This window comes from Lytechinus variegatus, chromosome 2 (genome assembly GCF_018143015.1).
Source record: "Lytechinus variegatus isolate NC3 chromosome 2, Lvar_3.0, whole genome shotgun sequence".
In the NCBI taxonomy this organism is placed as follows: domain Eukaryota; kingdom Metazoa; phylum Echinodermata; class Echinoidea; order Temnopleuroida; family Toxopneustidae; genus Lytechinus; species Lytechinus variegatus.
This window is the reverse complement of record NC_054741.1, coordinates 49,243,157-49,270,768: the sequence shown is the minus strand read 5'-3', so window position 1 is coordinate 49,270,768 and position 27,612 is coordinate 49,243,157. Positions and strand designations below refer to the sequence as shown.

General features: G+C 36.0%; 1 protein-coding gene across 2 annotated transcripts; it reads left to right on the top strand.

The window, feature by feature from the left end:
* The first annotated feature begins 340 nt into the window (after positions 1-340).
* Positions 341-26,144, top strand: LOC121408246 (acid phosphatase type 7-like). 2 transcript variants are annotated; one of them, XM_041599644.1, is made up of 10 exons: positions 341-425; positions 14,971-15,216; positions 15,596-15,909; positions 16,431-16,523; positions 17,658-17,813; positions 20,275-20,350; positions 21,071-21,185; positions 21,837-22,034; positions 22,852-23,057; positions 23,534-26,144. In XM_041599644.1, exons 2-10 carry the CDS (start codon positions 14,991-14,993, stop codon positions 23,707-23,709), a joined length of 1,560 nt encoding a protein of 519 aa, XP_041455578.1. In that variant the 5' UTR covers positions 341-425; positions 14,971-14,990; the 3' UTR covers positions 23,710-26,144. The 2 variants fall into 2 exon arrangements, with proteins under 2 accessions (XP_041455578.1, XP_041455577.1); XM_041599643.1 differs by lacking the exon at positions 341-425 and adding an exon at positions 646-746.
* The last annotated feature ends 1,468 nt before the right edge of the window (positions 26,145-27,612 follow it).

Sequence of the window (27,612 nt, the reverse complement as noted above, 5' to 3'; positions counted from 1 at the left end):
GTAACCAGAATGCAATTGTTTGAACTGGTCTCCAGTTCATTTTTACTGGTCCAGTTAAAAATCAATTGGTCCAGTAATCATATACTGGAAACCAGTAAAAATCTACTGGAAACCATTTATTGGACCAGTAACACCAGTTTAATGAAAAGCAATTTAACTTATTACTAATTGCTTCAACTGGAATGCCGGCTGGAATGCAATTGTTGGAACTGGTCTCCAGTTGATTTTTACTGGTCCAGTTAAAAATCAACTGGCCCAGTAAAAATATACTGGAAACCAGTAAAATTATATTGGAAACCAGTAAAAAAATTACTGGTCTAACTGGTTTTTCCTTCTGGGATGACAAGCAACAGAATGTAAAAAAAAACCCCACAGGCTCGGCCACACACGGCGTCCCATAGAATTCAAGGTTCACTCTCAAGATGGTATGTCAAGGTTTCTTCAAATTTTCACGAATTTTCTGTCATGCAGTTACCGTTATTTCACATTGTCTTCTTTTATCTGCTCTTATCTATTCTCTTCGTCATCTCAAAGAATCTTATCATTTAGGAAACTTGTTAAAAATTACACTTTAAGTTTACATTACCTCCGTGTTCGTAACCACTGTGGTACTGGTAGGCCTAGTTGGTACAGAGCCGTAGCACACAGCGGTACCGTGGCGTACCGGGTACGTTATTACGGTAGATCACTCACTGACTCGGCTCCACTCTTGTTACCCCCCTCCCTGTGCTATGTGGTGAAATAAGGTTGGCAACATTTGGTTTATTTTCTCTTTTTCTTTGGTACAAATGCTTGATTTTTTGACACTGTCACTGTGTCAGGTTCCATTTAATAGGCCTACTACAGCTATCTATCATATAACTTGGCTCTTAGTCTTGTTGACTAGTTAGGCCCTACATGTAAGAAAATTTGATTCTTATTTTTTTGTAAATAAATTAAAATAGAGGAGTACCTTTAGAATCCAATGTCATGAATCGATTACAAGAGCAACCTCCTATTCCTAATTGTTGCTGCCGTTGTGCAATGATAGCAATTTTGTCGCCCTCTACGTTCGTGAACGAATTAATAGGGAGATGGATAAAGGATAGGGGGGGGGGGGGGGGGGAATAGCCCCGTAAGGAGTACGGGTACACGACTTGTCCAATATGGTTGATGCCCGGGGGTTGATGTATAAGAGAGAGTGGCAGCAATATTAGATGTATAATGAGAGGACTTATAAAGGGAAGATTTATGAAGGGATCAATGAGGGGGCGCGTGATGGAGGACATGTGCAAAGGTATATAATCATGTTGATGATGTTTATGTTTTGGTTAAGGAATGATATACGTTGATATGTATACAGGGATACTGGGAGAATTTTATGTTATGGATATGAATACTTATACTTGGATACTATTGGATACATGGATACTTGGATACGTGGATACTTGGATACTATTGGATACATGGATACTTGGATACTTGGATACGTGGATACTTGGATACTATTGGATACATGGATACTTGGATACGTGGATACGTGGATACGCGGATACGTGGATACTTGGATACTATTGGATACATGGATACATGGATACTTGGATACGTGGATACTTGGATACTATTGGATACATGGATACTTGGATACGTGGATACGCGGATACGTGGATACTTGGATACTATTGGATACATGGATACGTGGATACTTGGATACGTGGTTACTTGGATACTATTGGATACATGGATACTTGGATACGTGGATACGTGGATACGCGGATACGTGGATACTTGGATACTATTGGATACATGGATACTTGGATACGTGGATACGCGGATACGTGGATACGTGGATACTTGGATACTATTGGATACATGGATACTTGGATACGTGGATACGCGGATACGTGGATACGTGGATACTTGGATACTATTGGATACGTGGATACTTGGATACTATTGGATACATGGATACTTGGATACGTGGATACGCGGATACGTGGATACTTGGATACTATTGGATACATGGATACTTGGATACGTGGATACGCGGATACGTGGATACTTGGATACTATTGGATACGTGGATACTTGGATACTATTGGATACATGGATACTTGGATACGTGGATACGCGGATACGTGGATACTTTAATTGGTACTATGAAGGAACATCAAGGAGTTCCTGATACTCTAGAACATGGAAGGCACATAAAGAAGTACATGATACTAAAAGAACTTTTAGAACGAAGCATCACACACCCTAATTACCCTTTCTGCCAGATAATTTACATCGTTTTTAATTTGTATTTTTCTCGGAAAGATAGAAAAGGGTACTTTAGTGAATTGTTCCAAATTGGCTGCTCTCTTTATAGCGAAACATGTATCAATTGCCTAAGCCCATATTATTACAATTTGACCTATAAATTTTAATCCTTTTTAGAATTGATTTTATTTAATTAAGTTGATTTCAGTAAACAAAACATAAATAAACTATTTGGATTATTATAGATTTTTCAGTAAAGGCTAATATAATAACATATACGAATATGCAGCTTATAAAAGGTGAAGTCTATACCCAAAAAATTATTGATTTGAATAAGTAGAAAAATAAGTAACAAGCCAATTTCATCAAAAAAATATGTAAAATAAGAAAGTTATGCCTTTTGAAGTTTTTGCATATATTACGCAAACCAATTACAATCATGTACAGCTCAGTGATAAGTAATAAGACACGAGCAACAGATAACAACAAAATACATGTAGTAAGAAAGGGGATATTAAGAACGATATACCACACTGAGACGTTTTGGTTATATTGAAATAACCAATCAATTTCAAAACATGTCGCATAGAGACATATTTGACATGGTTACAATTCGACGATTAATTTCACCCCGTCCTGCTTGTGATTGCAACGAGACACATCGTATAAGGCCTACATCACAATCCCTTTTTTAAACAAATTAATTTCATTCAGGGCTATGTCTTGTTGCGCTTTTATCTCGTTGTTTAAAAAGCGCTAAAGAACCAATTTTACTTAAACACTTACAGATTCGGTCATCGGATTTAAGCAGTCATTCCTACTCCCTGGGTGTATCTTAGCCATTCGTCAATGTGAATGTCTCGTTCTGATTATGAATTATCTAATATGAGTCGTTCTATTTATCATTTTTAACTTAAAACTAGAGATTTAATAGTTCAAAATTGTTTTTTGTCCGATTTTTTAAGAAAGATGTGAATATAAAGTTTTGTGAATGAGTTATTGCATGAATGGCATACATTGTATAATTTTTTTTTCAAAAATTATAGAAAGAATGAACTTGATGAAGAGAAAAGGAAAAGAGGGAGAAGAGAATGAAGAAAAATAGGGATAAGAAGTAAGGGAGTGCAATAAAATTTTTGTGAATGAGATACTGCATCATTGGCATATAAGTTACTTATTTAAAAAAAAATTATCTTCCTACTTATACATCCAGAAGACTTTCAAAAGAGCATGGAGTACTAGAACTGCATTTGTAACAGAACATCGGCATGCAATGACGCCTTTGATATAATATTTCGTTTTGAGCACAAATTGGATTTGACTTTCATTGGTTGGTTATTATGTGAATGTCTCGTTCTGATTATAAATACGAATAAGTATTAGTCCTATATGACTCGTTTTATTCTTAATTCTTCATTATTAAATGTAATTTCTAATATTTCATGAATATATACCTAGATAAAAATTGAATAAAGTGACCGGTTTATGAAAAGACATGACTTTCTTAGCGCTATTTGAAGTGGTGAAGAGGAATGTTATCTGACTAAACTTAGTGATTCGAGTGCAAAGCGCGAATAAAAATATGTTATAGGGCCTATTGCGATCAGAAATGTCATATTTTAATCACGTTTTGTATATACACAATCAGTCCGAAGCGCGTTTTTTGTGTGGAAATCGTATTTTGCTCCTGTGTCCCGGCGTCCCGACAAATAACCCTTCCCGGGACGCCTATTTGTCCCGTATTTCAGAATATTGAACAAAATGTAGTTAATACATTTAAAAGTGGCGAATTTTCATTAAATAACCAACAGCTGACGAAGCAGGGACAACAATTAAATCGATAACTGTAAACTTTTGCAAGTTCTGCGGTGATTTCTTGCTAACCTAATACATTGCAAACGAACTGGCCTCCTGCCTGTGTGTGGCAGGCTACTAGCTAGGCATGGAGGATCGAAGCAAATTCTCAATGGTGCAAACATCTCACATGACAGTTTTTCCACCAAAATAATCACAAAATCAGCGGGAAATTCTTATAATTATACTATGGATTCTCAGATTAATGATTTGGAGATGTAATCGGAGGAACATGTTATTGACTTTTCATAGATCTAGTTAATTGTTTCAGCTTTCGTTTTGAGTCTTGGTGTGCACGATGCCGCGATGTTTCATCTAATTTTTAAGTTTGACAATATTTTTCACTTTGAAATTTTATTCATTTCTAAAACATTTTATGTTTAAAATTTTGAAAATACATTAAAAAACACCAAATAAAATTATGATTTTTATTAGATGATTGGATTTTTTTGTTTACTTGAAGTTTGAACTTTCCCTTTTTCTTTATTTTATGTATACCCTATCCTTTCTGCTTGCCTTTTTGTTCCATCTATCTTTCTTTCCTAGACATTTTCTTTTCTCTCTCTCTGCCTGTTCATTTTTCTTTCTTTTAATGTTGTAAATCGGATCAAAAATCAGATCGAAAATCGGATCGGCAGTTAAGCTTCTAAAATCGAAATCGAATCGAAAATCGAATCGGCGATGTTTAAAAATAAAGGAATACATAAAACTTTTGTTCTCGGTCGCGCGCATCTTCTTGACAAAGTCACAAAGACGAATGTTTAGGAATGGAAGTCGCCAACATGCGCGATCATTTGGAACATGTTTTAAAAGGGTTTTGAGGTGTTACTGCTTTACAACAAAATGAGTGATTAACCGAATGACGCATCTTCCAGCAAAGTAAAATAATTCTCATAGATCACAGGTCAATGAACGATCGGCGAGACATCTTTTTAAGCTGAGCTCAGCTCAGTTCGCTCATTATAATATATGATTACAGCCACGCCCAAAAACCATTCCAAAGTACACCCATTTTGTGAAAATAGCTTACTTGCCATTTCTCCGAAACAGTCCTCGAAAAAGTTAAGTCACGCCTCAGTATCGATCTTTCTGTATACCCACCCTCTCAACAATATCAGTGAATTACTAAATGCGCGCAAGCACACAATACAAGATAGTTTTGGGGCAGAGCCAAAAACTGGTACCGCACAGACATGAAAGGGCTAGCGCAGAATTCTTCTTTACCTTTTGGCATGTGCACGTGGTGGGTTTGATTGACGGTGCTATTCTTTGAATTAGCTCACTAGCTGGATTAATGATAATATCAGGGCAAGTATGGCTTACATAATACGTACAACACGCAACTCATCCATGCACACACACAGCTCTCAAATTCCCTTGCAATTATTCTTCCCTTGGTCGTGTGTGCACTTATGGGCGGGATTTAAGCAGGGCAATCACTAGCATCATGAACCTATTAGCATATATATACAACACAGCATTCAATCATACACTTTTCTCAAACTCCCTTGCTATTCGTCCATTGTATACACTCATGGGTGGGATTTATCAGCGAAAGCACTAGCATACATAATACGTACAACACATTCATGCACCCATGCGGTCACACACAGCTCTCAAACTCCGTTGCTATTGGCCATTGTGTGCACTCATGGGCGGGATTTATCAGCATTTAGCACTAGCATACATAATGCATGTAATATTCATGCACCCATGCGGTCACACACAGTTCTCAAACTCCATTGCTATTGGCCATTGTGGGCACTCGTGGGCGGGATTTATCAGTATAAGCACTAGCATACATAATGCATGTTTTATTCTTGCACCCATGCGGTCACACACAACTCTCAAACTCCCTTGCTATTCGTCCATTGTATACACTCATGGGCGGGATTTGTCAGCACTAGCATACATAATGCGTACAACATATTCATGCAGTCACACACAGCTCTCAAACTCCATTGCTATTGGCCATTGTGTGCACTCATGGGCGGGATTTATCACCATAAGCACTAGCATACATAATGCATGTAATATTATGCACCCATGCGGTCACACACAGCTCTCAAACTTCATTGCTATTGGCCTTTGTGTGCACTCATGGGCGGGATAAATGACAATCCCAGTACAAGTACATGTTCCTTGTTTGTATTATACGATACATTCATCTAAAGTTCCACTCCCACCATACCAGTCAGCGCAGCTACCGGTAGGTCATAAGTAGGTCAACTTGTTGCGAGTCTTTTCTGACATTCCAGGAATCTGATTGTTCGAACTATTCCATTGTTAACAAGCTCTAAATAGAAAAATCTTGAAATATGTTCTGACTGCACTGTAAATAGATCTATGCCGATTTTTTATATCCGATTTTTTCCTTCAAGGGGCATGATCGAAGATCGGCAGGTGATCGCCGATTGTTGTGAAATCGAATGGAATCGGTTGCCGATTGCAAAATCGGTTACAAGCTTACTTTCTTTCCTTCTTTATCAAATATACTTTTTTATTTCCTTCATTCTTTCTTTCCTTATAATTACCTTGGCATCCTTCTCTCTTCGTCTCCTGTTTCTTTTCGTTCTTTCTCTCCTTCCATTATTTTCTCTTTTTTCGTTCTCTCCTCCTAGCTTCATTCTTCCCTTCCACTCTTTATTCCTTTCTTTATTTTCCCTTCTTATTCTTTTCCCTTATTTTTTACTTTCTTTCTTTTCTTTCTTTCTTTCAAAGAATGAAGGAAACATGTTTATTTCCTTCATTCTTTCTTTCCTCCTTTTTCTCACCTTTCCCCCTTTAATTCCCTCCTTTATTTTGTCTTTCAGACATTTAGTAATCTTCCCTTCCTTCCTTTCTTTCTTTCTTTCTTTCTACATTCATTTCAAAGAATGACGGAAACCTTTTTTATCTCTTTTATTATTTTTTTCATCCTTCTTTTATTCTAATTTTCTGTTATTTTTTCTGTTTTCCTTTATTTTCTTTCCTTCCCAATCATCTCTTTTGTTTCTCTCCTTCATTCTTTCGTTCACCTTCCCTTCTAATCTTTATATTTTTTTTTCAAAAGTCTTATAATTATACTATGGATTCTCAGAAGCCCACACTTTGTGTGGGCTTCTTTGTTGATCTTCGTTTGTCAATTGTCCCGTATTTCATTTTGTGAAATCTGGTCACCCTGGACTCTCCCTTCCTTTCCCCCTTTTCCACAAATATCCCAGATGCCCGGCCGTATCCTGGTATCCGCGTATCCTCCTATCCACGTATCCGCGTATCCACGTATCCGCGTATCCTCGTATCCACGTATCCTCGTATCCATGTATCCACTTATCCTACGTATCCACGTACGTATCCCAGTAGTATCCACGTATCCTCGTATCCATGTGTATCCATGTATCCACTTCTGTCTCAAAGACTTATTAAGTACATGTATAAAGTTCTGAAAAAGTACGTCGTATCCATTGTTTTTCTCGTTTTAAAATCTAGAGATTTTTGTAATCGATTCATGACATTGGATTCTAAAGGTAAGCCAAAATAGATCTAGACTAGACTAGAGATTGAAAAACTACAAATTCAGTAGAGGCGCACGGCCAATATGCTGGGAGACTCTCCAATAAGGGAGACAATCTCTTGGAGACGAGCTTTGCAAAAGAACAAAAGAAACAACACCAACAAAAGCATGATTTTTTTCACCCAAACTTTTGTCCAACTGAGGTCCGAAGCCCATTTGTTTTGTGTGTGGATGACAACAAAAATCCTTATAAAAACAAAAGTAGATGGTGAAAAGGGGTAATATTTCATGAGGAATCTGCTTATCACATTTTTATCTGCTGCCAAGGTAATCCTTTTTAAGCAAATGTAAATAAAGAAAATTGGTCTCCCAAACTGGAGACTGTCTCTGATATTGGATACCCAAATTCTTTATAAAAGTCTCTGATATTGGAGATAATCTCTCTCATGGGAGACAGTCTCCAATATTGGCCGTGCGCCTCTACTGAAATTGTCTTGCCATATTACACGAAAATATGCCCAAAATTCAAGTTTTCAAGCGCTCTGGTGAATATAAAAATTTCCCCAAGTTACTAATGAAAAATAAATTGCAATTGTACTGAAAATTTGTATTTTTGGTTCCAAAAAAAGATATTTTTATGATTTTTTAAATGTGTGCTGTGTATGATGGGGTGACCATAATTTGCGCACATTTAAAAAATCATGAAGTTGATTTTCAATCAAAAATTTCTCACAGCTCACACAAAATTAATCAAACTAATAAATACCGAATGGAAGGCAAGATCCCAATGATGTCAAATTCACTTGACGGAATTATAAAGTAGGTCAAGGTTTTGGCTGGTATAAATTCCATGGTGATCTACTGGTGCGCGCTCAGCTGAAAAAGTGTCATAAAAAAAGTGTGACCTTAATTTGCGCACGATAGTTTTGCAAGGCTTTAGAAAAGAAATCAAGCAGACAAAGGTAAGATTATTATATCAGATGGAGGATAAAATGTTGTAAATTCGGTTGGTATCACATTTTACCTTTTTGGAGACCTGCTTGCAAACAGCCATTTCTTGATGCTGGTCGAGAAGATCAGATTTGTTGGAGCGGACGCAAAAGTTAACCAAATTTGCCAATGTTGCCAATATTTTTACAAATAGAGACCTTTCCTTCAAGAAAATTACCAAACTGAGTAATTTGAAGTCGCTCGTTCTGTTGGTGATATCAGTTTTTCAAGATATTAAATAGAAATTGAGATATTCAACCATGCGCAAAATCAGGTAATGCGCGAATTTAGGTCTCACCACCATACAGCATTGGCAATGGCATGCCATAGTCCTACCTGTAGATTCTATTCCCCACAGGCAGGATGGTATGAACCCTTTGGTGACTCAGCTCAGGATGCACCGGCTCCCCTGTCCCAAGTATTAGGCTGAGGGTGTTTATTTTGTCAAAATGTTTCAGTTGGAGCCTGGGGTTTTTTTATATATTGAAATAAGGAAAAAAAAATACATAGATTGGGAAACTGCTTGTTCCCGCAGTCATATCGCTGCAGTGAGTGAAAGATGTAATTCGGAACTCCGGTTTCATCATGCTGCCTAACATTTGTACGAGCCACATTTAGCCATATGCACTGCCATAGCACAGCCGTGAGCACAGCAGAGAAGTGCGCGCTCGACATCCGAACTTCGAGTCTAAATTGGTCAGGATTGAGCTTTATTATTATTCATAGACTCAATGTAAAGTAAATTTGAAAATATGTTTCTAAAGATGTCAACAACCTACCTTTAGATGCAAATCATCGCAATATATGAATATTCCACAATAATATCCTCAAATTCATCGAAACAGTTGAGAAAAATGTAGACTCACGTGTCGGACTGAAACTGAAAATGCAAGCAGAAAATTTTGCATTGCCAATATAGCTGTATACACAAATCATACGTAGTGCGCCGTTTGTTAATTCAAACTGCGCTAATATGGTGAAAATATATATTTATAAACTATTTATAACTATTTTATTTACAACAAACACTTGAAAATGAACATTTATAGACTAGTCTTGATGGAATTTTGGTATAATAGCATAAAATTTCGCCTTGGACAAATTTTAAGAAATGATAGTAATTCCTTTTCCAAAGTGACAAGATGTATAGATTCTATTCACATGATTTAAGAAGGCAGATTATGTCCTTTAGTTTTATGAATGCATTTTTCTGGCCCTGCCTTTCGATCTTTGTGTTTCTTTGTCTGTGTGTAGTTAAAGAGAGAGAGAGAGAAATTGAGGGGGTGAGAAGAGAGAGAGAAATATGAGATTATACTAAAGAAAAATAAAGACAGAGAATGATAAATGTAAATGCATAATATTAATTTTGGTAAGTTCAGTGGAAGACAGGTGCGGATCCAGAGGGGGGCACAGGGGGCATGTCCCCCCCCCCTTTGAGAAGCAAAATAATTTTTAATGTAAAGCAACTTTTTTTGCGTGTCAAATTTTTTGGGTACGAAATATCCTTAATTTGTGGTTGAAAACCTTTTTTATTTTTTCTGGTACAAAATATCCTTTATTTGTGGTTGAAAACCTTTTTTTTCTGGTACAAAATATCCTTAATTGTGGTTGAATTTTTTTTTGCTTCTCAAAATTTTCTCCAAAAATTTGCACCCCTCTTCGGAAAATCCTGGATCCGCCCCTGATAAAAGATTCAGTTTTCCTAATAACATAACCATGTTACTTCTAGTAAACGTTGGCAAATATGATTTTTTTCCAAGGGGGGGGGGGGCAAATTTGTCTGCCCAAAAATTTGACAAGCAGAAAAAAAGGTCTTCCACTACAAATAAAGGATTTGGTACCAGAAAAAAAATTGAAAAAAATTGACAAGCAAAAAAAAGTTCTTCAACCACAAATAAGGGATTTCATACCAGAAAAAAATTTGACAAGCAAAAAAAAAAAAAAAGGTTCTTCAAGTTCAAAGGAGAGCGTGCCACTTGTGGCTCATCAGGGATCAGTTGTGATTCGTCATGGGAGGGGGCAGTTTGCCCCCCCCCCCCGTAGGTATGCTAGTGGAGGGAAGACTGCAGTTGGACAGGCCTATGCCGGTGAGAAGGAATAGTTTGAACCAATCTTACTAAAGACAGTGATAAATATGTATTGATTAATATTTGGAGGATCATCACAATGATATAACTTGTAGCACAACGCACTACTAACGATATGTGTATAATTATATGTATATATCTACATGTAAATTAGTAATGCAATTTTTTTCTCCTTGTATTAGGAGTGGGCTATAAATGGGTGATTTTTGGTTTTACTGTGGGAACAGTTTTTTTGTGTTCCTTTTACCTTATCTCACATGAAATGACAATATTTTTTGTCTCGGGTCCGAGAAAAAAGTGTGCCGGGCCGAAATCCAAAATGGCCGCCAAAGCCCCCCAAAATCGCAGTTTTGGCCACAACTTCTTTATTTGGTGGACTTTTTCTCTTGTTTTGGTGTCTATTCATATGCTTTTGGGGGCAGGCAATTTGTTTTTCCTATAATTAGCACTTTTCAAGCACTATTTGTAGAGTTAAGAGGTAATTATACCTAAATTTTCCATTTTTTATAGCCTTTTTTCAGCCAAATGTAGGTTTTATCGTCCTGGAGTTCTTGGATATTAGATGGTACGAGGTCAACAATAACAAGCAGCTTCATAGAGCTTTATAGCTTTTATTCCTCTACTATGGGTTTCACGGATATTTGTGAAATATATCTTATTAAAAAAATTTTTTTATTATCCATAGGGGCTATACAGTATACAAGGTACTGTTACTGTACATGTACATACTACCGTACACTGCATATATCCATGCATTGACCACCATGACATATGACAAGGCATGTATATAAACTATAGTGTCATAGAAATAAGCTAAGGTTTAAAATTAAATTGTGAATTTGATTGCTTGTCAGCTGATGTACATGTACATGATGAAACCAGCAACGTAAATTGCACATAAAAATATCACATATCAATACGTACATCACATATCTAGCCATACATACGTATCTTCTTCATTTGGAGGCTTTTTTTTACCAGGTTGTGGTGTCTTACTGGCCTATGTTTATGGGGTCAGGTAACTATCATGGTAACGTTGATCAACAGCCAATCAGAACCAAGGATTCCATGCAAGTTACCATTACATGTAAGTTTAATAACATAATTAATGGTAAATTTTATGGAACTGGGCCCAGAATAGCTACAGTGTAAATGCCATGATGTGGGGTTCATTACCTTTCTCCGCTCCCTAATTAGCATATTTGACAAAACTTGTCCTCAGTTTCTGAGACGAAACATATCTTTTCTGAGGCATCTAATTCTAAACCTAAGAGCTCATTTCTACATGTATAACACTAAAGTTAATATACAAGCCTTGTCATGGTGGCCAATGCATTTATGCAGTGCAGTATATGTACAGTACATTGCATTGTGTACTGTATAGCCCCTATGGATAATTAACAATTTTTTATTTAAGATATGTTTCACAAATATCCGTAATACTCATAGCAGAGGAATAAAAGCGATATAGCTCTATGAAGCTGCTTCCTATTGTTGACCTTGTACCATCTAATATCCAAGAACCCCAGAACGATAAAACCTACTTTTTGGCTGAAAAAAGGCTATAAAAATTTGAAAATTTAGGTATAATTACCTTTTAACTCTACAAATAATGGTTTAAAAGTACTAATTATAGGAAAAACAAATTGCCTGCCCCCAAACACATATGAATAGACACCAAAACCAAAGAAAAAGACCACAAAATAAAGAAGTTGTGGCCAAAACTGTGGCTTAAATAGTCTAAGAAAAGACTGGAAAGCCTTTAAGCATAATTTAAAAAAAAAAAAAAAAAAAAAATGTGATTTTGGCGGCCATTTTGGATTTCGGCCCGGCACACTTTTTCCTCGGACCCGAGAAAAAAAAATTGTTATTTCATGTTGAGATACATTACAAGGAATAAAAAAAAACTGTTCCCATATTGAAATTACAAAAAAAAATATTTTTGACCCATGTACATGTATAGCCCACTCCTACTTGTATATTCAGTTTCAGTCCAACACGAGAAGCAACAATTTTCTTGACAGTTTTGGTAAATTTGAGGATGTTATATAATATTCATATATTGCGATAATTTACAACTAAAGGTAGGTGATTGACATCCATAGAGATTTCCAGGGATACGATATAATGAGAGTAGAAATAATAATACCATTTATTAATGACAAAACCGACTCGAAGTTCGACTGTAGCCATAGAGTTGGATAAAGCGTAGCTAGAGCGCTGACTCCGGGCAAATCGTGTGCCGACCATGTAAACCGGCCGCCATTACCAAACTTGGCAAATGTGCCGTGCCCTGCCGCTTTATAGTACACAGCTCCTAGATTTTTTTCAAAAAGTTCTTTCACAATTTTTTTTAGAATATGATTTTCCTAGGAAATCCATCTTTTAAGATAAAAATCACGTAAATGGTGGTGATTTTATTTATTTTTACACCTTCCTACGCCTAATGTGCATGAAGGTTTCAAAAATTGGTTAATAATTTAAATGCTAATAATGGAAGGTTTCTTACCAGACCGATCTCGTGTAGATCCCTTGATCCGTTTGTCAACAAAGCAAATACAATAGGTCTGACCCTTGAACCGCTTCGTTAGGACTTAGCTACGATTAGCGTAGACCAAAAGCTTCGGTCTCTGTTATGTTGGTTGTTCAGCTGAACTCCGTTGGCTTCACTCACCAAATACAGAGACCGAAGTTCTAGTGCGATCTGTACAGGTGACTCAGTGGCCATATGTATATGTACTATAAGTTCACATAAAACAGGGAAGTCAAGTTGTCCGACAGCCAGGGTAAGTCACTGTTTTTGTTCCTTTTAACTTGATTTTCCCCTGTTTTTTGGCAATTAATGCCAAGAGGGAATATTCATTCGCATTTCGGTCACATTAATTTTAAGTTTGATTCATTAAAGACAAAAATTGAAGAGCCCATACAGGGGGATTATGCATTGTAAGTCCCCTAATGGTGGCTGCACGATAGCGAGCCGTCTGTGTACGATGAGAAGTTTAAAAAATTCCCAAAACTCCTCGAATTAACAGACGGCCGCCAGCTGTCTATGATTAGTGATGTTACAAAATACTGTTTTGTAGAACAATTTATGGATAAAAATTATTATTTAACAAATACTAAAATTTAATGTGTGATTATAGATAATTATTCTGATATTAATAATTATTCATAATCACGTATTAAATTTTAGTATTTGTTAAATAATAATTTTTATCTATAAATTGTTCTTCAAAACTGCATTTTGTAACATCGCTAATCGTAGCTACGTCATAATGAAGCGGTCCAAGGGTCAAACCTATTGTATTTGCTTTGTTGACAAGCGGATCGAGGGATCTACATGAGATTGGTCTGGTAAGAAACCTTCAATTTTTAACATTTTTATTAACCAATTTTTGAAACCTTCATATGCATTAGGCGTAGGAAGGTGTAAAAATAAATAAAATCACCATTTACATGATTATTATCTTAAAAGATGGATTGGTCAGTCTATTATGCGTCTATGGGAAGAGTGTCAAGACTCTGTGATGAAGAAGTGTATGTCAAAATATAAAAAAAACATCATGGAGTCCTCAAGACTAGACTTACTTCAGCTGTCGCGCATTTCCCACTTCCCTGGTTTATCCAAATTTTTACATAACCTTTAATATGGCCATACCGCCATTGTGTCCCTGTAGGCTGTACAGATCGAGTTAGAACTTCGGTCCCTGTATTTGGTGAGTGGAGCCAACGGAGTTCAGTGGAACAACAAATATAACAGAGACTGAAGCTTTTCGTCTACATGTATGTGGGGACCTGCTCGCTAAAAAAATGTAGATAGGCCTAGATCTAGTGCATCTTTGCATTTGCCATGATGTCATGGATTAAATTGATGGCTGACCACTCTGCGAGATGTTCATCCAGTGGTTAATATTTTAAGGAACTTCTGTAATATCTGTAATATCAGGAAGAAGGTGTAGTAAATGGGTACCCGGAAGGAATTCCTTGAATGCTTGATGCCCCCGATAAGGGTAGCCGTGCTTAAGCTGGGGTTAATAGTATGCAGCCCTTAGAAACATTTGTATTAAGCGCTATATAAAAAATTGCATATTATTATTTTTATTATTATCTGTGCTGTTATTTTCTTCACCTCCCCCATCCCATGTTTATGAATAGTCAGCCACTTTTGTCTTCCTGTCCACCTTTCATTGTTTTTTTTAAATTTTTTATAAAGGTCTAGAAGTGCATTCTGTACATACATATATTTCAAGTAGAAGTTATAAGTATATTATTAACTGTTTCCTGTTTACTTTATTATCTATCAAGCTGTTGCACCATAAATAGAAATGGGGCCAATACACACCTTCAAGGTGAAACCATTAGGATCCTTGCTGATCACCTTGGTCATCTTCATTCTTGTTGATGGTCGTGGGATAGATGTTGATACAGGAGGAAGTGAGATTCATAAGGAAGATAGAGATTCACAGGCAGAGATAACGGATGATGGGACGGGGCTACATAAACTTAGTCAACATGAACAGCAAATTTTACATGCACTTTTAGGAGGAATTGGTAAGTAATTTGTGTGAACAACTTGTAGTTTCATTCTTGTAACTTCATTGATATTTTGCATTTACAATAATTTAATTTGCCAGAAATATTTGTCTAGACCAATTTTTAATAGATGTATGTTTTACTCGTGGTACTTGGATGGGCTCCAATGAGAGGCTAATATATCCCATTGCACCCCGTAATCCCAAGTCAGAATGCTACTGACATGAATAGGTAAAAGAATATATAAAAGCATGAAGATTATTTTCGTTGAAACAGTACTAAATGTTGTTTTTTCTTTATCAATCAGATGATTCTTGCTTTGAGATAAAAAAAAGGCTTTGTATATTTTTTATTGTAGGCAGAATGTGTTACAGAAATTACCCTTATTGCATTACAGGTCCAGTAATACTGCCTGATGATTCGGAGCTGTCAAATCTAGCTGATGATAAACTTTCACCAGACCGTGATGTTAGGCAAGCATCAGACGATGATTGGCCCCTGCCGATTCCAGAACAGATTCATATAGCATACGGTGACGTGCCCTCCGAGATGGTCGTTATGTGGTCTACTCCTTCTGTTGGTTCTTCAGAGGTTCTGTATGGCAACGCTCCTGAGAACTTCACCCTCAATGCCAAAGGAGAATACCAAGAACTTATAGACTGGGAAGGCAACTTTGACGGAGTGAAATTCATTCATCGTGTGAAGTTAGAGGTACTAGGGCCTTGAGTCTTTGTTTATATGTCACTTATGTCATCATAGTCATAAATTGGTTTCTACTCTAAAAAACAAAGGGCATAATATTTCACACTTTGCTGTTGGATCTTGCAATGAAATACAGTATGTCTTAGCTGTATGTGACTGGTATCACAACATTTCACAAAATTTTAGTCAAGTTCTGTTCAAACTAATTATGGAATGGGAATTACACGTAGCAATACTTTTTGTGTCTTTGAAAAATGAATGAATCAGCGAAAATGCATTACAGATTATAGAGGAGAAAAAAACGTTTTAATAATTTCACATCAAAGATCAAAGTCAATCCTTTGATTTCATTCTATATCTAGGCTGTTATCTAGTATGGGAACAACTTGGGAATGCATTTAACTAAAAATGACTAAATACGTATAACTCAACATACTTTTTATTCTAAACATTCTATCATATAAAAAAAAACTGACATGAATGCATCTTATGTAATATAAAATAATTAATATATTTTCATTTATTACTAGGGTCTAACTCCAGGAGAGTCGTATTCATATAGAGTTCAGACTGATAATGAACAAAGTCAATCATATACATTCACTGCAATGCAACAAGGAACTGTAAGTAGAATCTTGTAGGAGAAAATGTTGGTTAGTCTTTTCTGGACTTCATCTCATGTGGTATTTGGATGTCCTGTGTACATCTCATTCAGCTGGTCTGAATTTAGAAAAGAATGATAAAATCATTTCGTGTAATGTCCAGTATGCATACATGCTTTACATTTGAATTGAGATATTATATTGAAGGATGCATCTTAAGAGATACATTTTTTAGAGCCTGCATATGGCAGAATATTTATTTTAATTTGAGTGACAGAGAAGGTGAACTTTGGGTTTTACAATGCAAGCATTTTAGTAGCAGTGTTAGCAATAAATTGTGTGTAAAAATTACAAGATGCATTAAAACACACTCAAGGGGAGTGTTTCATGATAAGATTTGTCAGCCAGTGAATAATTTGCTCTCAGCCACTTGGATGCAAGGATTTGCAGTTGCTTAAAATAATAAGTATTTGAACATTGAAAATCACCTGGTGGGTGTTTCATAAAGCTGTTGGTAGGTTGAGAGTGACTTTAAAGAGAAATGCCAGTAGTTGCAGTAAACACTGATTTCATGAGAAAGTCTGTAAAACCAGGCTCAATTGTCAGTATATCATCGAGGATCTAGATCTGATACAGTTACATAAACTGAACTTTGTGAAATCTTGAAATCTACGCTGAAAAATGTTTACACTGAAGATCACCAACACAAATAGGCACACGTGGGACAGTGTATTATTATTGCTGGAATAAAGACCCGACGGAAGTGACCGAATCCGCGCTTATTTTGCTTATTTCTCAGCAATTACACAATTTCTTCCAGAATCCTTTGGCACATATTTTTTATTCATACGAACAGACACCTTGGTGGTCATTATATTAGATTCTGTAAAAAGTCATTTTGAGATCGTTACCAATACTGGAATTTATCTTTAAGAACAACTGGTGATTCTTTTTTACGCCCTAAACCCTCGCCAATGACCGTTTTGGTATGTACAATGTACCATTTACCACAAGAAACGATCACCAGTAAGTTGTTCGTAAAGTCGGTCTTAACTTATGAACAGCTTTATGAAATGGCCCCCTGCTGTCTGTTTCATGAAGTGCATGCCTGTATAGTATTTGTGAATTGATAAAATTGTTCAATTCATTCGTCAGGACTGGTCCCCTACTCTGCTTGTATACGGTGATATGGGTCTAAAAGGTGGTGCACCAAGCCTTCGTCTACTGAAGAAAGCAGCCAGAGAGAGATTAGCTGATGCGGTCATCCATGTTGGTGATTTTGCTTATGACCTTCATGATGAAGAGGGCAAGGTAAGCTCCATGTTGAAAAAAATACATTTTTTATTTTGCCTCCGACAAAGATTCTGCTAGGATCGAAAGCTTAGGCCCCTTTTGACTCTCTAATTTACTCCATTGGCTCTTTTTTTAGATAAGCAGTTTTCAGCAGCTTCTTTTTGCATTTTTTAGTTTGTTGTACAATATAATACATTGTTGTACACAATTGAATAGGAGGATGAATGTCAAACATTTGTGCTGTAGAACAGGTATCGTCCAAAACGTATTATTGCACAGTCTTCTTCATGTCATAATCCAATCCGATTCATTGCACTTAGTAAATAAATGCAGATGGGCATTGATGCTACAGTCAGATCGCGTCGAGGGATTTCGTTTCAATTATTCCGTCACAAACATAGGAAAAATTTGATTATTGTCCTTATTTTCAGTTTTTCACCAACTTCCGAAGTGTTATACAACACCAATACTGAATATTCTTATTCGTGCCTTGGTGCGACATTTCACATTTGGTGGAAGAAAGAGACACTCTGTTCAACTCGACTATGCCTCGATGAATAGGGCATCTTCCTTTCACCTCATGCAAAATCTCGTACCAAAACACTCATGCCTATCCGCTGTTTGTGTACTGGTTAATGGGCTCTTGGATAGAGGAGCATAATACAGGGGTGGATCCAAGATTTGACTCATGGAGAAAAGGAAAGGGGCAGTGGTATACTAAATTTTTCTGCCTCAAGGAAAAAAAAGGGTGTCTAGGGGGCATGATCCCCCTTCCTGGTATCTGCCATTGCAATAGGCTGGGGAAGGTGGGGGCGGGGGGTAATGGCAGAAAGAGGAAATGTAGAGCCTGGATGTTGTATGCACTAACTAATAGAAAAAAAAAAGATTAAAAGATTTTGAAGGTTAAATTAGCACATGTTTGGATTACCCAATTTCCAGAACAAATAAAAACATGCTGCTATCATAGGACGAGATTATGGGTCAAATATAGTTCAAGTGTTTCGTTTGTTTCATTCAAATGATCAGACAATAACAACTTTAACAATGCCCATCCATTTTCCTGATAAATCTTGACAGTTAATGCTCTTGAACTTAACCTCACTAATCCTATAAACAAGAAGTAATGACTGCAGAGAGAAGATTTTGAACATGTTAATTGGTTTCAGATAGATACAGAACTTTGTGCTCAAAAGTTAGTGAATCCCACCACAAAATGCACTCATGCTGAGTGTTGAATGTAGACAACAGCACTACAACATTTGGCAAGCCCAGAGAAACTATTGAATGTGATATGTGATCTCCTAACTTCACAATCAAGTATCTAAAACTTGGCAGAACTTGAACACTCTTAATATGTTCTTTTCCCGGTAAAGTTTACTATCTTATGAACACCCCTGTATATGCGTAAAATGTGTCTTGGGAGGAAGATGTGATAGAATGCAATTTTTTTTTCATTATCTTTTCTTTTTATTTCTCAACTAAATTAAAATATATGTACAAAGAACATTGATTGATAGTATAACTTGGAAGTATTTTACATGAGAGATTGATATAAATTTCATAATGACTAACAGGTGCTCGGTTATTGTTTCAAAATTCCTACATGGAACAGTTGGGAAGAATAAACCATACTTGCAAATCAATAATCGATTAATATATTATGTCTTTTGTGCTTAGAAGTGTTTCTAACATATCTGTTCATTTGTTTATTCATTTGATTATTATTATTAATTTCTGTTTAAAAAATAGTATAGAAAATCTCTATCTTTCTTCTGTAGGGGCAAAGGTAGGGAGGGCTATTCAATTGTAACAACAAAAATAATTTGACCATTATTATAGTTGCTGCTACCCTGTTTGGCGTTCAGCAATTAAAGGGATAGAGCCTCGTCGATCTGGCGCTGCACAGTGGCTGCCGGGCCCACGATCAATTGGGCAAAGCAAATTTTCGGAGTATTTCTGTTCATGTCTATTTCGAAAAATAAAATATGGATTTTTTTAAATAATAGAGAATGATTGTGAGGGTAACCAGGGTCCTGTCTTACAAAGAGTTACAATTGATCCAATCAATCATAACTTTATGGAAATCCATCAGTGTCATAATTTTTACAGGAAATTTGCAAAATGTCCTTTATGAATGAAAGAGAACACACCAAATTGTCAAGAAATCAATGAATTTATGGATATATGTTCATATCTTGATTTTTTTTTGAACAAACATGCATTTAATATGCTGACTTTGCTGGCTTTCCATAGTTGCGATTGATTGGATCAATCCTAAATCTTTGTAACACAGGCCCCTGATGTATCGTTGGTCTGTCATTATTTGATCTCAGTCAATCCTTGTCTTTTTGAGTCACCATCTTTGAATAGAAGCAATAGAACTTTCCTTTAAAAACAATCAGTGGATGTCATGAATAACTTGTAAGCAATATATTCTTGATTTGTTGATTATTTTCATATTTTTGTGTCCTTGTTCTAGGTTGGTGATGATTTTATGAATCGTATTCAAGATATAGCTGCTGTACTTCCTTACATGACATGTCCTGGTAATCATGGTAAGTTCAACCATTCCTTATCTCAATTATGTTCCATCCATGAAGATGTTTGTAAGTTGATTTTACAAAAAAATGGTGACCTGAGCTTGTGGTAAATGAGATACACAATTCCCTGTTATATCATAATGGGAGTGAATTCACTCATTCTAATAAAATTTGGAAATTTATATTTGCATTTGAATGCAATTTAATTTTAATAAGTATGTATTTTAATTATCAAATTCATCATATAATTTTAATTTTTAATACACTTTCGAGTATTAAACCCTAATCAAATCCTGGAAAAACTTACATTCAGAAGCTTTTCATTAAGAAAAAGAAAACACTGTTATACATGTACATCAAAGATCTTAAGATTAAAGATTTTAACCTCAATGGTTGGAATCAAATTGATTAAGAATCATATTTGGCACACATTATTCAATCTAGAAAGTTGTAAGGAAATATTTACATAAAAAGGAGGAAATAAGGTTTAAAATTTGATATTTGCTAAAACATGTGACTTGTATACTCTGCACAATCTGCTAACATTGAGCAGTAACAAAAATATATTAATTTGATTTAGTCCCCGACTACAGAGATGGCCAGTTGCACCTGACACAGAGATCACCCTAACCCCCTCCCCAAAGTTACTCTATTTCTCTTCTCTTAACCCAACCCTCTCACTCTCCTCCACCTTTTTAATGTTTACCAAAATTAATCACCTTTTTCTCTTTGCAGAGATTGCGCATAATTTTGTTCACTATCGGTACAGGTTCTCAATGCCTCAATCTGATTGGCCAATGGGAGACGAGATGTGGTATAGCTTTGATATGGGCAAGGCTCATTTTGTCAGGTAATAATCAAACTTTTTCCACTTCAGGAATGGAAATCCTTTTGAGATTTTGATTGGCAGATCACATAAATATATTAGGAAAGGATTTAATAAGTATTATTAGTGTGCAATACAGTTTTATTTGTCCAGAAAACAATGTGTTTTCACATTTGACTGGTGTGTTGGCTCAGTTGGTAGAGCGTCTGTCTCACACCCAGGAGGTCGGGCGTTCAAATCCCGGCTGCGTCAGACCAAAAGACATTAGAAAATGGGAGTTGCTACCACCCTGTTTGGCGTTCAACGATTAAAGGAATAGAGCCTCTTAGATCTGGCGCTGCTCAGCGACTGCCGGGTCCATGATTGATGAGGCCAAGCAAATTTCCGGAGTATTTCATTTCATATCTATTTTGAACAATGAAATATGGATTTTCATTAAAATTCTATTTCATATTCTGTTAGGCAGAGCTCTTTGATATACTAGTATCAGGGGAGGCTATAATAAAAGTGATTGATGCATGAATGACGTTTTTCATTTTTCCAGCGAGAAATAAATGTTTTATCACATTGTAAATGTAAGAACATATTTTACAGTTGCCTTAAGATTGTGCAAGTGATCTCTCATTTGCACAATTTATTCATACGTGTTTATATTTCAAACCTTTCTTCACGCAGCTACTCTACTGAAATTTACTTTGCTGGATATACTGAAATTCAGCATCGCCAGAAACGATGGCTCCGGAACGACCTTGAGAGAGCCAATGAAATGAGAGGGGTGCGTCCCTGGATCATTGCATTTGGTCATCGTCCAATGTACTGCTCTAATTCAGATAGAGATGACTGTACGAAGGAAGACTCCAGAGTCAGGAAAGGGTAGGTTTTTATTAGAATGCTTCTCCAGTAGTACTATGTTAATGAATTTAGACATCATTTTGAAACATTATGCATTGCAAACATTTGAATATTCAATTTTTTTCTACCATTTTAACCCTATATTGGCCGAAGAGGGGGGGGGTTCTTGGAATTCCCCATCAACGAATTACGCCTTATTTTTGCGCTCGCTGACTGTTTACTTCTTGCGCATCTTTTGAGACCAATTTTGCGATGCTGGGTTACGCTGTTCTGAAATTATGCAACATTACGTATGTCAGACCTCAAATTGCTCAAAAACATGATTTCGTGTAAAAGTACAAATTTATTTTATGCTGTTTATGATCTCAAAAAAGTCGCTGATAAAGTTCATGAAAAAACAATGAAAAACAAAAGTGTAAAAAACAGATTACGTAGGAAATTTTAAAAACAATACAATACATAAGAAATTGATCTGATATCCCAATTTTTTTCATGTATTCTTTCTAAAAACATCACAAAGAATTTCTATGCCAAAAATTAGAACATTTAGTGTGCCAATTTTTTGTATGATTGCGAGATCCACAGACGAGACCCCCCCTCCTGGCAAAATGATCTCCCAAAGTACCCCGGCCTGGATAGGGTTAAATGGTTTACTCAGAAATAGAGCATTGTTGGCAGTAAGGAGGATGAATAGCTGATTCTATTACATTGTAAGATATCAAAGAGTGTTACATCAATTGAATATAATTCCATAATCTCAATACTCTATCAATTTTTTCAATAGCTCATAGTGAATTAGACATGCCCCTCCCCTCAATATCTTTTCCTGTTCTTGCAGACTTGAAGATCTGTTTTACGAGTATGGTGTTGATCTGATCATTGAAGCTCATGAGCACTCCTATGAGAGATTCTGGCCGATGCATCAAGGTGTGGTCACCGCTAAGCATTACAAGGATCCCGTAGCGCCTGTTCATGTCATCAGCGGTGCCGCGGGTTGCAATGAGTTTAATGGTGTCTGCGTTAATCCTATTTTGGGACCAAGAGGTTAGTCATTATTCAAGCTTTTATCTTGAATGGTACCTACACTTTATTTTACCCTCCTTGCAGATCCATGGTGATAGGGGGTATTATTCTGGTAATTAAAACTATGTATAAACAACCCTGGTCTAAACAAAACTCTTCACCATTATGCTTGCTTGATTTCTCTCTTTATTATCATTGAGAGTTGTTTGCAAAGGATGGCAATTCAGTTGCCAAACCATTAAAATCATGACAAGCTAAAATGTTTGAACAAACATATACTCCCATTCATTCAATTCTGTGCAGTGCATATGACTTGATTACAGTACAGGAATAATTTCCAGTGATTTGCATAATTCAAAAATATAGCAGAAACTAATTTCCAGAAGGATTGTTTTTTAATCCCTTTAAAGCAGTTTCTTTTGAAATTCAATCCAAACCAGGAAGTATGATTATCTTGAAATGCTTGAAAGAAAATCTTTTTATCTCTTGCCCGACAGGAGAGTGGTCAGCCTACCGATCCTGGATACCAGGTCTGTATGGTTTTGCTCATCTCCACATAGCTAATGAGACACATCTGCTCTGGCAGCAGAGACTAGCCGTCAGTGATCAGGTAGAAGACGAATTCTGGATTGAACAAAATCGTCATGGGTACTTCCCACCGTCGACAAGATGAGATGTTCTCAAGATGAGACATTGTAATGATGAGACATTCTATTAAGCCGAGACATTCTAACGCCGAGACATTATGAATGGAATTTCTCTCCTCAATATTGCTGATGGTACCCATTGAACGAACTCTCTAACAGAGATTAGCTGTGAGCAATAAAAAACGTTCTGACCTAATTGTCATGGTTACGTTCCACTGTCAACAGAGTGATTCATGCCCGGGCAGAGACTTTCCTGATCAAGTTTCTCACCTTATCATAGCTGATACCATGATATGAAGTCTCTAAACGAGATTAACTGTAAAGACAGGATGAGCTCTGGATTAAGCCAAATCGTCATATTAAGTACTTCCTATAATCCACATGATAGTACTATCTAATTTTTACCAATATTTATTGATAGAACCGACATACTAATTGCTTCTGTTGAATGGGGTATCTTGCTCCTGTTGCTCGTCTGGTGATATTTGATTAGTCAGCTTATCAATGAGAATTATTCTTCAAATACTGTAAACCATGTATTCTAAAGATTGACGGTATGAATACCTGATAACTGTCCTCGTTTAATATGTTTGCGGCATCCCATTGTTACAGTGCCTCAACACCACTTTCATGGGGCACTGAACATCTAAAATATCACGCACCCCCAAAGCTGAAAGAAGGCATATTTCATTGCTTGTACGGGGGGGGGGGATTATATGTTGGATAGGAAGGAATTTTAACACTTAACCCCAGATGCCTATTCTCTAAATAAACCACTGCCAGTAATAAAGTGCTTAATGCAATCATTACTAAAACAAAGTCAAATTGAATTGTATACAATTCATTTTGGCTCCTAATCTCACAATATATTTCAATTACTATGATTTTTTTTAAATCCATATTTGTCACAGGGGGAAAGTTGACCTAGTAGGAGCAATTCTTTAGTAACAATTCCCATGGCATGATAATAGAACTGGGAATGATGTGTTATGTTGTGAAAGGGTATATATATATCTGTATTTAAGACAATTTTTTGGGTCTTTTTTCAATGTTCGTAATGCGCCTTAACGCCCTCTACCTTCGACTTACCATCTAAATGTGTATGTTATTGGAATTAACAGAATAAATTCATAGACTTTGCCCTTACATAAGGGCGAAGGCTATGAATGGGTTTATTCTGTTATGAAGCGTAGTATCGAAGTGACACCCTTTCTATTGTATCTCTATTTTTTGTGACAAAAAGTATGTAAAAAGATAAATAGATTTTGTCAGTTATTCTTATTGTAATATAATATATTGGAAAATTGTGAAATGACTCAATTATTCATGGTTATAGTTATTTATTTATTTATTGGCCTTCATGTTTGTCAGATCTACTAATAATTATGGAAAATTGATGAATTATGTAGTTTTATGCAATATCAGTACTACTATTTTGTATGATTATTCAAAGTACATACTATGTGTTCTAATGCTTTATAAGTACATGTACTTAAATGACTTTGTGTATCATCACAGTAGAAAGAGGTAGAGAAATTCATGCATATGTGTTCTTATTAGGAGATCCATTTGTCTTCCAAACTTCATATGGACATGAATTTTTTGTGGATACTCTGAAAGCTATTTGCAGTGAGTGTATAGTTACATTTAAATCTTTTACATACGTTTTTCAATTCATATGAAAGGTTCTCTAAAAAGGAAGTATTACATACAGTTATCCCTAAAAGAAGAGAAGCCCGTTTTTAGGCAGTCACATCAAATATATTGAGGATTAAAATTTCACTTAATAGAATGAGTGAAATCTGTTTCATTTAAGATCCAATACTGTTTTCAAACGTGGCAGATTATAAAAAAAATAAAAACCGATGCCTGACTTGAACGATAAGCTCAGAAACTCACAAATGAATCTAGATTCAACATTGTTTAGAGATATACATGTATTTAAAAGGAACATAAGAAAGAACACAAAAGTACTAATGAGTCATTTATTGCTTAATACAAGGCCATTCATCAAATACAGTACATTTTTTTACTGATGTTTGTCCACACCTTGATTTTGATGTAGAAGTTTCAAACTCTTTTTACTTATCAATGCTTTCAAATAATACATCCAAGTAGATGTGAAAATAAAGGAGAAACCTTGAACTTTAGGATGACGATAACTTATCATAATTTATCTGCTTGTGTTGGGGAACACTGAGAACCTTGGTTCCTTTTTTTTATTGGACACACAGTACCTGTATATCTATTTGCTTGTTCATATTATTCAATTAGGCCAAATATTATTCTATATTTTTTACTTTTCACTGATATTTATATTCTGATATAATTCCATGATGCAAAAATAGGGACCCCATTGTTGTAAGTTTCATTCATTTGTAAGAAATTTCAGTATTCAATGTGATCTCTACCTTATCTGAAACTACAAATATTGTTTATAAAGTAATTGTTGTAATCTTTATTTTTGCTGTTGACATTTTAACTTTTTATTACATTTATTATTCATTCCCATTCCAATGGTGTAAGCCAGTTCGTAGTTCCTTTCTGCACATGATCAAAAGATTCTACGCATGATCAGAAGAAGGTAATTTGTACTGAAGTGACATGGTGCTTTAAAATCTAATGAGGTAAGCACCAACTTTGATGTCTTGATTATTCATATATTCTTTTGAATTGTCGTTTTCACTTACATCCACAAAAAACAACAATGCTTCCACGAACGACTGGTATTCACACTTTGTCAAGTACATTGTGCAACATGCTAAGATATGTATTCGAAGTAGGAATGCAACAAATACCTTCATTAAGTGTTCATTGGTGTGCTATTCTAGTCATCTGGTCTATTCAATTTCTTCATCCTGCTATTTAGGCAAGCTTACGTAATATCTTGCTTTGAAATGAATGAAATCTGCCTATCATGATGAAAGAAATGAAAGGTCATTTGACCAAAATTGCCCATGAAGTAACTACGAACTGGTCTATTGTGAGGCAGATCATATTTTCTTGCTGATATCAGGCGCTGGAAAGAAGAGAAAAGGGAGAAGTAAAAGGGAACATATAGAAAGAGAGGCAAAATAATTGAAAAGGGAAGAAGTGAATAAAAAGAAGAGAGAGAAGACAACTCTTTTGATGAAGGATGGTGTATAAAAGTTGTGTGAGATCGGTGATGACGTATGGATTTGAGACATGGGCCCGTATTTGAAGTCGTGTTTAAATTAAACCTAGGTTAGGGATATGTGCCCCCAATAAGCTCTCCTGACAGGAGAGCTTATTGGGGGCACATATCCCTAAAAGTGCACATCCAATTTATTAACTCAAATGAAACTCAAAATTATCTGGGAATGATAACTGAAGAATATTGAAGTATTTTTCTTCAATATGAAATCAAAAGGCAACAAAATAATAAATATGCAATATGAAAACAATTTTTGAATTTTTGGCTCCCTTAATTTTAGCACAGATTTAGACCATGGTCTAAGTTAAACCTGACTTCAGTTCAGAATACGGGCCATGGTGTCTGGGTGAAAGTGAGATGGGGATTTTGAGAACAGTTAAAGCAATGGTGAGATCGATGAGTGGGGACGAAGCTGATGGATAAGGAGACGACTGAGGACTTGAAACAGATATTGGGTTTGGAAGAAGCAGGGGACCGGTTGGTGAAGCCGAATGTGCTACCTGCTGAGGAGGAATAAGGAAGGACTTTTGTGCAAATGAGTTTTCTTTGAACAAAATCTGGGTCCCGTAACACAAAGGAGAGCGATTAATCATACGCTTGATTTCTACGATTGATTGTACATTGTAGCCAATGGAATCAATCGTAGAAAAGTGTTATACAATCATTGCTAAGCTTTGTGTTTCGGGCCCCTGGACTGTTTAATCCCTTTCTTCTAAAGTTTACGTTATTGATAATTCGTTCATTTTTTTCTTCA